Source organism: Leuciscus leuciscus (genome assembly GCF_965113295.1).
Source record: "Leuciscus leuciscus genome assembly, chromosome: 1".
Lineage (NCBI taxonomy): Eukaryota > Metazoa > Chordata > Actinopteri > Cypriniformes > Leuciscidae > Leuciscus > Leuciscus leuciscus.
In genome coordinates this window covers 66,553,789-66,567,031 of record NC_138725.1, presented here as the reverse complement: position 1 = coordinate 66,567,031, position 13,243 = coordinate 66,553,789, and the positions used below count along the sequence as shown (strand labels likewise).

Here is a 13,243-nt window from a genome sequence, read left to right as displayed (position 1 = left end):
ATAAGTATGTTATCACAGAACTATGTTTTTTTAATATAGTACCAGTCAAAAGTTTGAACCCACCTACCCATCCAAGAGAATGGGAAAGCGTGTCCAAACTTTTGACCGATACTGTATATTCTAAATTAGTAATTTTTCTGGCAGGTCACATTAGTCAAGCTCGCATCAGCTGATCCACGTCTACCTATAGGAATACGACGCCTATATACAGTAACGTCTATTACTGTATACATGTATAAGCTCCTTCAGTATTATCAGCAGCTATCGCGTTTCTCAGGAGCCAATTACCCTCCTCCATCCCCAGCTCCACCTCTCGTCAGTCATTATAGCATTCTGATTACCCCTGAATCAGACTTAAATTCTCTTAATTATATTGTACATTCAAATGAATTAATGATATCTGCAATACATTTATGTCTGCTCTTATGATTCTATGCTAGGCTGCATGGATGTGCTGGGAGTTCTTGCCCAGAACAGAACCATACCACCAATCCAAACTATATGCTAACTGTCAATCATATTTGACGATAGTGGTCTTGACAGAAATAGTGTTTAATAAAATGTGGTATCTTGTATGTTTTTTATACAGATCCAGTCCAACAGAGGGTAGCCAGCAAGATGAAGCAAAAAAAAAAGTGTTAAGTACATTTTCTCTATTTAAAATGATATGATGTATCAACTACACATTGATTCTGCCGTCACAGTTAGGTATTGTCTATACTGGTATATTGGTATACTTATTTCAATGTTATATTGACTGTCTTTCAGATGAGTGTCCAGAATGCTGTAGGAGAGTGAGGCAAAACAACTTTGACTACTCCAAGGTTTTGAAAAGAAGAGTGAGAGAGGTTTGTCTTTCTAAAGCCTTTTCAACTGTCTTGCTTTATATCAATGTACTTGCATTCACTCATTATTAATATTTAAATCCTTTTTGATTCTACAATGAATAAGGCCCTGTGTCCACGAAAGCGTTTTTTCACGCGACTGGCATATTTTTCCAATAGTTTTCAGTGGGAGCGCCGCTGAGTGTCTTTTTCACGCTGATGCACTGAGCATTCGTCGTTTTTTACCGGTCGCAAAGAGTTGAAGAATGTTCAACTTTGGGTAAAATGCAGCGCTCATCACTGTCACTTTTTACCCAGCTGTCCAATCACAGTGGAGGAGGGGCGGGACTATCTTGAAAATACATTCGCCAAAGAGGGACATACCTGGAAATTCAAGCTTCGCCTTTTGCGTTTTACACTCAGTGACACTTTACCGGTCGCCAAGAGTTGAAGAATGTTCAACTTTGGGTAAAATGCAGCGCTCATCACTGTCACTTTTTACCCAGCCGTCCAATCACAGTGGAGGAGGGGCGGGACTAATAACACACAACCGCCACACTCTGCTCGTACAAAGTAAACAGATGACAACAACAAGCATAATAATGAAACAAAATAATTTTAAACTAGAACCAGAGCAAATACTTTATAATCTATCGACATTTTTATATAGAAACAACACAGACACAAACAATCTGTGAAATGAGATACTAGTAACACTTTCGCGAATATTCCGTATAATAACAAGAAGCAAAGCATCTCTACTGGAAAAAAAAAAGCCAAACGCTGCCAAAACGCTCTCAAGCACTCACAGCTAGGCGTTATCAGCTGGCTAAAAACGGTTTGGTGGACACACAGCCTTAGCCTGACTACGTCAGACTTCGTACTTCCGCTCAATTTCAGTTCGCTTCTGTACTCAGTCTGAGATAGCGACCGTTTTCCCTGTTTTCCTCCGGCCTCAAAACAGCCGGCCAATCAACGAACAGAGGGCGGGCTGAGAGCCGTGACGTAGACGCTGATTGTACCGTGGATGCGTAGATTTACGTCACATAATCTGCAAAAGTCGTTCACAGCCATGTTCACTCCGGTATTTCGCTCGATGGTTTTGTTTTCGCATCATACATGTGTTTGCAACACGGTCTCACCCCTATTCGTCACATACTGCCGTTTGGTCATTTTCCCCTCACGTCCAAAGGCCGACGTTGAGGGTACCCCCTATTCGTCGCTTGACAACGGAGAGGGTCGTCCGATAGATTTGAGTGCAAATCCCTCATCTTTGAATTTTGACGAAATGGGGTTACCCATCCAGCGGTTTGCCTGCGCTGGAAAGTATGGTTTTAGGCGACTGATTTTATGCTGCAAATGTGTATTTTGCAGTAGCGTGCGGCGCATATACTGTTACAATCATTGGCGCGGTGACCATACATTTTCGTAGGGCAGAAACCCTTGTCTGAATCGGTATAACGACTTTTCCTTTCTCTTTTTTATATAATTTTGGGTTACATTAAAATTACATAATTACAGGACTTTATATTTGCTGTATGCTTAACACGTGCCTTAAAGGTGGGATATTTTATAATTGTAGATCACATAGTTTGATCATTTCCCCCTCACGTCCATAAGCCGACGTTGAGGGTAGCTACCCCCATTCGTCGCTTGACAACGGAGAGGGTCGTCCGATATTTGAATGCAAATCCCTCATCTTTGGATTTTGACGCAATGGGGGTTATCCATCCAGCTGGAAAGTATGGTTTCAGGCGATTAATTATGCTGCAAATGTGTATTTTACAGTAGCGTGCGGCGCATATACTGTTACAATCATTGGCGCGGTGACCATACATTTTCGTAGGGCAGAAACCCTTGACTAAATCGGTATCACGACTTTTTTCTCTCTCTCTCTTTTTTTTTTTTTTATATATAATTTTGGCCTACATTAAAACGACATAATTGCAGGACTGCATATTTGCTGTAGGCTTAAAACATGCCTTAATTTAGGTGGGATATTTTGCCGATGGTATTTCAATTTGCAATTGCTTATACTATAGTGAGCCTACAACTTTGCTTTTTTTTTGCGTCAAAAAAAATTAATAAACAATATTCGCCTACTTTTATAGAACTTTCATCTCAATACTGATTATGATGTTGTAATAAATTAAATAGCCTACTGCAGAAATGTTTATATTGCTTAATATGGACATATCCTTTGGCAAAGTGATGGATGCATTCTGGGAAGTGGTGTGTTTAAATGTAATGGCTACATATACCCGTGTTTCCTTCACTTAGACATTTATGCTGACCCTTTAAAATTATATTAAAAAATATTATAAAAAAATATTAAGACTGTACTTTTTAATTATGATTGATATTTTGGCGCAATTTTGTGCAACACGTCACTGTGTGCGACCATCGCAGAAACCATTGCCCAGCGCGATTCCACCACGGTAAGTCGCTTACAACAGTCTCATAAGAAAGAGAAATGAATAAGCATTTATACGTCCAAAAGTAATACAATTACGAGTTTATATTAAAAAAGAACATGTTGTAGGCCTATATATATATCAGGGTACCGTCGTCGGTGTATGAATGAATGAATGAATGGGTGAATGTGAGGCAATCTGTAAAGCGCTTTGGTGGCAATGAGTCTGTTGCAAGCGCCTATATAGTCCATTTTGTGTGGAAATAAACTCATAATTTTATTTTGGACGTGTAAATGCTTATTGAGGGATTATTGGGGATATATATATATATATATATATATATATATATATATATATATATATATATATATATATATATATAGTTTAAGTCTGGCAAGGCAAAGTTTATACAAGTATCCTGATCATGTTATTCCTGTTTGTTTATCCAAACACAAGGATGTGTTCAAAATATCATGAACCCTAAAGCTCACACAAAAACTTATTTTTAAAGCCATTCATTTTTTATGATATTGTGATTGCATGAATGAACAAGAGCACCATTTACTTAACTTCTTAGCCTAGTAGTTATTCATATTGTAATATGTAGTTTGGTGATCTATTCTTTTTTGATTTGTTCTTCTCTTTCTCTGCAGGTTCCTTAATCCCTGTCCTTTAAAAAAAAAAACATCACCTCATTACATCGAAAAAAAAGCACTTTTAAGAGCCACATTTGTCTTGTATCTTGTTACTCTCTCTACTGTTGTATTGTGTTCTCTCTCTCTTGCTGTCTTACTGACCATGTCTGATCCTGAAATGGACCGTCTCCTGAATGAGATGAGTGACCTTGTTGATCAGGCTGAACATCAAGCTCACCTCCAACAGCTCATTGGCATGCACCAGGAAGCAGAACCATCCACCAGTCAGCCTTCCACCAGTAATCCGTCCACCAGCCGGCCATCAAACAGCAAGCAAGATGTTAGGTGGATTAAGAGGGACAGTGAGGGAAACATTATTTACGGCAGGCCCAGATCATCCCGGAAACAAGCAGGTAAGATTTTTTCTACATTAATGTTTATTAAAATGTAGACTCCAGATCTAGTTTTGTATCTTGGAAAGGTATACCACATAATCACAAGTCATGGGTCTGAATTAGAATATATCTGAGGTTATTATTACGTACCTGTGCCTAGCATCAGGTAAAGTTTGTGTCATTGAGTGTAAAAAGCAACAGCTTTTTTGCTACAGCAGGTCCCAGTCACAGCCAGAGTCGAAAGACTGGTGTCTCTCATGTCAGGGCTCCGGAAACCAGTGCGGAAATGACCATTGACATTCCTTCCGTTTCTGCAGGTGTGTTATTTATTTTGACTTCACTGGTTCAAAACAGTATGTTCATTTATTATAAAATCGCCATTGTTCAATGCTACTGTTTTTAAATATTGTGCATTGTTTTAACAGAGTCCTTCCTTCAAGAGCTTAAACGCTCACTGGGTGAGGACATACATGAAGATGAAATGGCACTTCAAGCCTCAGCAGACTGGTCGACTCGAAAGAGCCTCATATCAGGGTGGTGGGAGAAAGAGAGACCCCGACTGGTCAACACCATGGTGGCTCGACAACATGCGGCAACTCGGATCTGCCAACATTGTGGAAATGGTCCAGCCGTTATCCGTTGTTGTGACTGCCGACCACACCCATTCCTCTGTGGCCAGTGTGATGTCAGGGTCCACCAAGGTCAAGTGTTCCACAACAGGGATTCGATGACACTTGCATTTTTTCATCCATTGCCTCCCACAACTTGTGTTGTGGAGAGGGTTCTAACCCAGTGTGGTAAGTTGTAGTTTTTAAGTCACATTCTTAGACTTGACTGAAAAACGAAATGCTGTTTTCTGATAGGTCGATGAAGCCGTCAAGTGCATCTTGTTTAAAATAGTTTCCAGTAAACAAATGTTATTGTTTAATTCTCATCCATGTGTTTTTTTGTTTGTTTTTAAGAGCGTCTTGTTCCTTTGGAGATGCCAGAGACAATATGCGGTTGTCTACAAGTATCGTCCAGTGTCATCGCAGGACAGTCCATAGTTGTGGTTACAATGAATGGTAAGAAGAACTTTATGGGTTTGGGTGGGGGTCACTTCTGTAGAATTTTCTTTTTGATTTTCTCTGATTTTCTTTATCATGGATGGAAATCCAGAGGTGTCAATAGGTTGTGTGTTGATTAGATTGGCTGGGCCCACCTATGTGGAGGAAAACAATTAACCTTTGTTTGAATGGGGATAGTTAATTTGCCTGACAAAAGTGTGACTTCCTATAGAGTGCCTTACAAAATGTTTGTAGAAGTGTCCTCCTGATCCATCCTTAGTCAAATGTTCCCATATCAGTTGTCAGAATGACACAGTTTGGTCTGTCAGAATTAACTTTGTGTATATATTTCCTTCTTTTTCCAGGGCGATATGATCTCAGATTGCCTCAGATTATATGCAAAGCATGTGAAGCCACTTGGAGTCCTGGAGTGGATGACCTGATCCGTAATGACTACTGGCCTGCCACTTCTCACTATTCAACTGTGTACGCAACAGATGTCCTTTTTTCTTTTGAAGAGCTGAAGATGGCTGCACCAGGGATGTCTAGCCAAGCATTTCTTAGAATGCTGGATCAACGCACTGTTCGCTTTGGCCGTGTAAGTATTTGTGGTAATAATTGCGTAACTCCATATATAATACTATGAGGGCATGATGATGATGATGATAGTACACATGAACAGAGCCATTAGACCCTTTATAGACAACCATAAACTCATGTTCTCAAGGCCGGACTTACCATTGGGCTTGACTGGGCTCAAGCCCATGGGCCCCGCCCAATAGGGGGCCCCGCCCGTTTACGTTAGATTTTTTCAATAATATGTCAGTCATTTAATTTTTCATTTAAAGTTTGTTGATTGGTCTAGCATTGTTACCTGGCCCTGCCCTGCCATGAAAAATGTAATTTAATTAGCTAAATTAAATGTCAGTCATCTTGAGGTTTGCTGATTGGTTATTGGCAGTTACGTAGTGCCTCGTTTACTGCCGAACCGTTGAAAAAACCTGTCCGCATTAGACAGTAGCCGCGTTTCCATTACCCTTCAAATTGCGCAAATTGAAATTGCGAATTGAAAATAAGCACAATGGAAACACGTCAATTTCGCAAAAACTCCCGTTTATCGCAAAAAAGTTTTTACGCTCTCATGAGGAGGTTTTTCAGGCAATTCGAAAAAGGAATATTTCGCAAAACTGCAATGGAAACCGTTTTTGCGCATTTACAGTCACCTGACTTAGAAGACGCGGTGTGTTTGAGGTCCATGTATAGCTACGCAAATAATAATAATTTAATATTATTTTATCATAACATTTAATAGGCTATATTTAGAAGACGCTTTTATGCAAAAAAGGAACAAAGCTGAGTGTGGAGCGCGCACTGCATGACACGGAGGCGCGAGCGCGAACACTTGCATTTTCCTATCAACAGTGGAAACAACTTAAAATAGCCTAGGCTACTCTATCATTTCTTGTCATACAGAAAATAATAATACATTATTCCCATCTACTTTTATTTGTGTAAACTCACAATAACAAGAAAATGTTGTGCTTTTGTAAAATAAAATAAAACAATCAGACGCTTTCATGATCTCCGTAAACTGGAGCGCGAGAACTGAAACAAAATATAGCTTATGTAGGCTAAAGCTTGAAATGTCCACTTTAAATCGAACAAATTCGAATCGAAATCTAATACCTTCTGATTAATCTGTATGAAAGGTGCATTTCTCTCCAAAAGCGCATCTGCTTAACAGCGGAGATGGAGATGTGATTTTAGCCAAAACAATAGTTTATTAATAATATTAATGGCTCTTCTCATTCAGCACTGCGGAAAAACATCAATTCCATGTTCTAATTTGGCCTTAGAAAACCAGTCAAATCGACATGTTTTCCATATTAATTTGTGAATATTTTAAATGTTTAATAAAGGGGCAAAAATCTGAAAATTCGTCGATATTTACTTTTTTGCGCAGCAGTTGGTGTAGCCAGTTCAAATAAAAATTTTGGTGTTCAACTTTGCGTTTTAAAAAGACAACAACCGTTCATTTTTCGTTTTTCAATTACGGGTTAAAAAAGGAAAAACGAATGGACACAAAAGTAGCCTACATGGATCGTTTGGACAGAATACGAGACAGAGTTCTTTATTAAATTCATAAAAGAAACAATAATTAGCCTATACTGGATTCTAAATCTCAAAGAAATGCCACAATCAAAACATATGTTTTCCAGGTAAATAAGTGTTTTATTCTCATTCTGACCAAGACATTTGTGCATTGCAATAAACTTATGATCACTTTGAACTTTTTTAATCATTATGTATTTATTGGAAAAAACTTTTTCAAGCTTCAATCAGTGGTCATATAAATAAATTATTAAGTTTTTTTAACATGTAACACTGTCTACGGTACCAGTCACCTTTTGAAAGTAGCTTTGCACTTCAAATAACGATTGGATCGATTATATTGTTACGCCACCAGATGGCGACAAATGACTTTTAAAAAAACATTTGTCATTGAATCGTTCATTCAGGAGATTCGTTCAAAAATGCTGATTCATCTATGAAACAAGTGTATTTGATTGAGGAATTGAATCATTCATTCAAACCAAAGTTTTTTTTATTTTTTTATAATTCAGATTAATTAAACATTTTTAATAGACTTCAGCAATTAACATAAATTATGTTATTTTGTTTAGTTGTTTGTTCAGAATCGTGATCTCTACTTTTTATTCTCAGTTTATCCAGAATTGTGTAGCTCTAATACATAGCTTGTGTATGTATCATTTGTGTTCTATTTAAAGTAATGTATAGCCTAGAAGGCAGGGCCCGAAAGTGACTCAAGCCCAGGGGCCCCCACCAACCTAAGTCCTGCCCTGCATGTTCTCTCATCAGCAGTTTGCACTGAGACATTTATGGAAAAACAGGTCATTCTGAAGATCTCAAATTCAACTCCAATGGCTACCGACTTTGACATCTTCTCCCCAATATCATTTCCTGATCCCAGAAGTGTTCCCTTGGATTAATGGGCTAAACATTGCACAGGCTTAATTCTAAACAGTATGGAAGCCGTTGTAGCCCTCTTTGCGTATAGATTTAGACTGAATGTCAAACAATATCCTGTATGTTTAATGGCCAGGTTCCCCAAATACACCAGTGTATAGTGTATGAGTGAAGTTTACACATTGTTTATTTCCTTTGATATGTATTCTAAGGAGTGGTAACAAAGTTTGTACAAACATCCCAAAATATATCCATTTAGAACATTTTACTTCAGTGTCGTATATTGTTTAATTTGATCCGTTTTACTGTTCTCTTTTGTTCTCTTTTACTGAACTCTTCTTTGAAACAGAGCGGAAACATCACAGCAGACAGCTTCCGGAAAAGCTTCTTGGAGTGGGAAGCTGTCCGATTCGAAGTGGACAAATTATGCCAGGAGGACCACTTTGACTGCCCAGCGTGCAACCCAGACATGCTTGCAGTATCCGTTGATGGAAACCGTAAGCACTACAGATTCAAGAGTGCAGCAAGGTACTGTGTGTGCATTGACGGTCCATTACTTTGAAAGTAACTGCTGTGAATTCAAAATCATATGAATATTTAAAGTTAAAGGTGCTGTAAGCGATGCCGGGAGTCGTAACTTCTTGTTGACATTCGAATTGTTGTCAAACAAAACGGAGGCTAGCTAGACCCTCCCTTCTCCTCATCCCGTCTCCTCCCTCCTCCCCTCCCTTCCGGCATAAAGGAAAGTCAAAGTAGTCATTACAAACAAAGTTACGTTTTACTGATACTTCATTCAATGTGTAATGTCGCCAAGTTAGATAAAGGGTTTTATATATTGCAGAACAGAATGCAGAAAAAGAGAAACATTATTTTAAAATCGTTTTGCCACCTGAAGCTATAACTATAGCTCCCATACAAGGACGCAATAATAGCAAGATAACGTAGCTTCGCGTTTCCCAGTGAGCATAAACAACGGCGGCGGCGTAAACAAATTTAGTCAAAGTTGTCAACAGCCTATAAATGAACATTCAAATTCATAACAAACAGTGGATGAAAACAATCATTCACACAAATTGTCGCCCTACTGTGAATTTGCTTGATCATTTACAATAGAGATTGAGCTCTGCTAGAAACATATATGTTGTATTCACCAAAGTTAACGCTGACTGCATAGTTCTAGCTAATTACATCCTTGTGTTGGTTTGGCGAACATTAACGTCAATTTAGAAAGAAATATGGATTTACCTGTTCTGCAAAAACAGAGCAACTGAATGTGGATCGGAAGCCCTTCTGCCGGCGGAGTTCTCCCACCTTTAAAAGGTTTTTCCGATGTAAATTCGGGACTTCACGCGTTCCTTATCCTTGTCCCTCTTCTTTGCAATTTGTTCATCGGAAATGTCGTGTTTCGGCCATAATTCAAACTTCCCTCTTCATGCTTCTCTCTCCTCCACACACCCACTTCATGTGCACGCGCACTAACCCCCTAAACCCCACACTCAAATACTTCTTGTCGGTGATTGGCTGGAGCACTGTTTGTTGTGTTTCGTGGTGCGGGTGAGCCCAGTTTCTTTTTGTTGCCGTTTGTGGAGCCTGTGGTGTCTACAGAGACCGTGTTTTTTTACAGTGTGTTCAGGGGACAGGCAGCTAGCGGATAGTGAGGAGATGTTTGCTGTATGTGACAAAAAAATGTTTGGCCTAAAAAACGCGTGGCATCGCTTACAGCACCTTTAATATGTATCTCTTTTATTTAGATCGGAGGAAAAAGCCATCTTTGATGGCGTGTTCATCGCGAATGATGATGACGTTGCAAAATTCGTGGACTATGTCCATACCTCAACCAGTCATGTAAACTTGCACAACTTCACTATATTTACCTATAAAACACCACGTCCTACAGAGTACTTTGTTTGAACAAGTTTGGACTGTTCATCTTCCAAGTTTTAGGTCTCTGGAAGAGGTGTCTGTGGAGGGCAATGGTCAGCGGCGCGTGAAACGTCTCAGAAGTCCTCAGGAAAAACAGACGAGGAGGGCCTGGAACTCGCTGTATGTCGTCATGGGGTTCTCACCGTCATGGGGTATGTCGTCATGTCGTCATATGTTCAGGGGGGAGATTTTTGCCTACCCCCTGTACCTACAAAAGCAAATGGCCTGTAAGCCAGTTACATTTTTTGCAATGGATGTGGCATGCAAATACTGGCCTTACCTCCAGAGAGTGACAGAGAAATGCCCTGAGCTTCAGGATCTCCTCACCATGAGGCCATTTCTTTCTGTTTTTCATGCCAAAGCTCATGATTTCAAATGTGAGGTAAGAAAAAATGATTGTCCATGACATTTTCTTTCCCTGAAATCTTATCAAATTATAGACCCATTTCAAATCTTCCATTTATGTCTAAAATATTAGAAACTGGGCTCTTTCTTGCAACAAAATGATATCTATGAAAAGTTTCAGTCTTGATTCAGACCGCATCATAGCACTGAAACTGCGCTCGTTAAAATCACAAATGATTTACTTTTAGCTTCTGACCAAGGCTGTATCTCAATACTAGTTTTACTTGATCTTAGTGCTGCGTTCGATACTATAGATCACACATTACTCTTAGATCGACTACAAAATTATACTGGTGTTCAAGGACAAGCACTAAGCTGGTTCAAATCATACCTATCTGACCGCTACCATTTTGTCTATTTAAATGGAGAAAAATCGATCATAACTCCAGTAAACTATGGAGTGCCGCAGGGATCTGTATTAGGCCCTCTGTTATTTTCAATATATATGATGCCACTTGGAAATATTATAAGGAAACATGGAATTAGTTTCCATTGTTATGCTGATGACACTCAAATATATATTTCATCACGGCCGGATGAAAACGCTAAATTTTCCAAATTGACAGAGTGTGTTAAAGATATAAAAGATTGGATGACGCGTCATTTTCTTTTATTAAATCCAGACAAGACAGAGGTAATACTTATCGGTTCAAAAAACCGCCCACAAAACCTCGCACAATACAACTTTAACATCATAGGATGTCCTGTTACTTTATCCTCTACAGTAAAAGACCTGGGTGTTATACTCGATTGCAACCTGTCTTTTGAAAATCATATTTCATATGTTACAAAAACAGCCTTTTTCCAACTTAGAAACATTGCTAAGCTACGTAATATGCTATCAGTTTCTGATGCAGAAAAGTTAGTTCATGCATTCATGACCTCGAGACTGGATTACTGTAATGCTTTATTAGCTGGTTGTCCTGCATCCTCAATAAACAAGCTACAGTTAGTCCAAAATGCCGCCGCTAGAGTTCTTACGAGATCAAGAAAATATGATCATATAACACCGATTTTATCATCACTGCATTGGTTACCTATAAAGCTCCGTATTAATTATAAGATATTGCTACTGACTTATAAAGCCCTAAACGGCTTAGCTCCAGTCTATTTAACGGATCTTCTATCACCCTATAATCCATCGCGCTCTTTAAGATCACTAAATTCAAGGCTTTTGGTCATACCTAGGATATCCAGAACCACCAAAGGAGGGAGAGCATTTTCACATTTGGCTCCAAAACTCTGGAATAGTCTTCCTGATACTGTTCGTTGCTCAGACTCGCTCTCCCAGTTTAAAACTAGATTAAAGTCGCATCTCTTCAGCCAGGCATTCATATAATCCTACAGTTCAAACTACAATCCGGCCTCTAGCTCATAAATGCCAGAGGAGAACTGGCCCCCGACTGAGCCTGGGTTCTCCCAAGGTTTTTTTTTCTCCATTAGGTCACCTGATGGAGTTTTAGGACACCATTAGGTCACTTGATGGAGTTTTTTGGTTCCTTGCCACTGTTGCCTTTGGCTTGCTCAGTTGGGGATATTTTGGGGATATTTAATTTAATTTTATCAATCAATAAATTCCTCTTGAAACAAACTTTGTTGTATTATTTTAATGTAATACTGTGAAGCTGCTTTGATACAATCTGTATTGTGAAAAGCGCTATACAAATAAACTTGACTTGACTTGACATCAGAGTACCATTCACCTACTGTCCTGCCATAGTGCTCTATGCCATTTGACTACTGTCCTGCGCCACTGTTTCATGCTATTTCTTCACTATCCTGTGCTATTTACCTAACCCTTTCATCATGGGACAGTAATCAAATGGCACAAGACAGCAGATTAATAGTTCCATAGTACTGTAAGTTATTATCTCTGAAAAGTTTGTGATTCAAGTCTGCACAGTTTCTTCTCCTACTGCTACTGGAAAGAAAGGTGATAATCTCATATTTTTTATTTTTGCAGGACGCATAGACATGCTGACGATCATGGCCATGCGCTGGAACCAACAAAAGTTTGACAACTTGGCTTCTACCCTTGCCCGCCGACATCGGAAGGTAAAGACACCAGTTTTCCCTTATGCAAAATGCATAGCGATATTGTAAAATAAAATATTAAATGTTCATACCATATATATTGATAGTCCAAGTACATACGAATATACTGTATATTTAATTAGTGTTGTATGTGGTTTTCTAATAGTGAAGGTACTTCACAATCCTTATCAACAATTATTGTCAAAGTTGTAGGCGTTTCCCTCATTGTCATTTATGTTTGAAGGCCAAAATAGCCCTGCAATGCCAGTTGCATAACCTGGAGGCCATGAAAACGGTAATGGACATCTCAGACAGTCAACTGGAGAGGTGGATCTTTGATGTCAATGAGTGGGCAGAAGGTAGGATATACTGTTTTATACTGTTTGATATGGTGCTTGATGTATCACTTCTGACTAAGCTTGGCTGCAATTCCAAAGAGGCTCATTGTAATCGTAGTCAAAGAGCACATACTCTGATTGCTGATGACGTGTGGACAAGATTATCCCCATGGGGACAATAAAGAACCGAACTATACTCAAACTTAGCTACAAGTGTAGCCTCTCAGTTACAGAGAAATAT

The 13,243-nt window shown here is 39.0% G+C and overlaps 1 protein-coding gene across 9 annotated transcripts in view; it reads left to right on the top strand.

Moving 5' to 3' along the window:
• LOC309481039 (uncharacterized protein) overlaps nt 1–13,243 on the top strand; it is a 44,502-nt gene that overhangs the window by 29,565 nt on the left and 1,694 nt on the right. For 7 of the 9 annotated variants that reach the window (XM_082145799.1, XM_082145798.1, XM_082145793.1 and 4 more), the window contains exons 4-12: nt 590–637; nt 769–4,286; nt 4,484–4,585; nt 4,694–5,065; nt 5,231–5,332; nt 5,680–5,912; nt 8,652–8,830; nt 10,054–10,147; nt 10,241–10,380. In XM_082145799.1, the coding sequence (XP_082001925.1) occupies nt 4,037–4,286; nt 4,484–4,585; nt 4,694–5,065; nt 5,231–5,332; nt 5,680–5,912; nt 8,652–8,830; nt 10,054–10,147; nt 10,241–10,246 (1,338 nt within the window). In that variant the 5' untranslated portion in view covers nt 590–637; nt 769–4,036 and the 3' untranslated portion in view covers nt 10,247–10,380. Of the gene's footprint in view, nt 1–589; nt 638–768; nt 4,287–4,483; nt 4,586–4,693; nt 5,066–5,230; nt 5,333–5,679; nt 5,913–8,651; nt 8,831–10,053; nt 10,148–10,240; nt 10,381–12,593; nt 12,686–12,908; nt 13,024–13,243 lie in introns of those variants that run through there. The other 2 variants (XM_082145800.1, XM_082145801.1) reach the window with 2 other exon arrangements.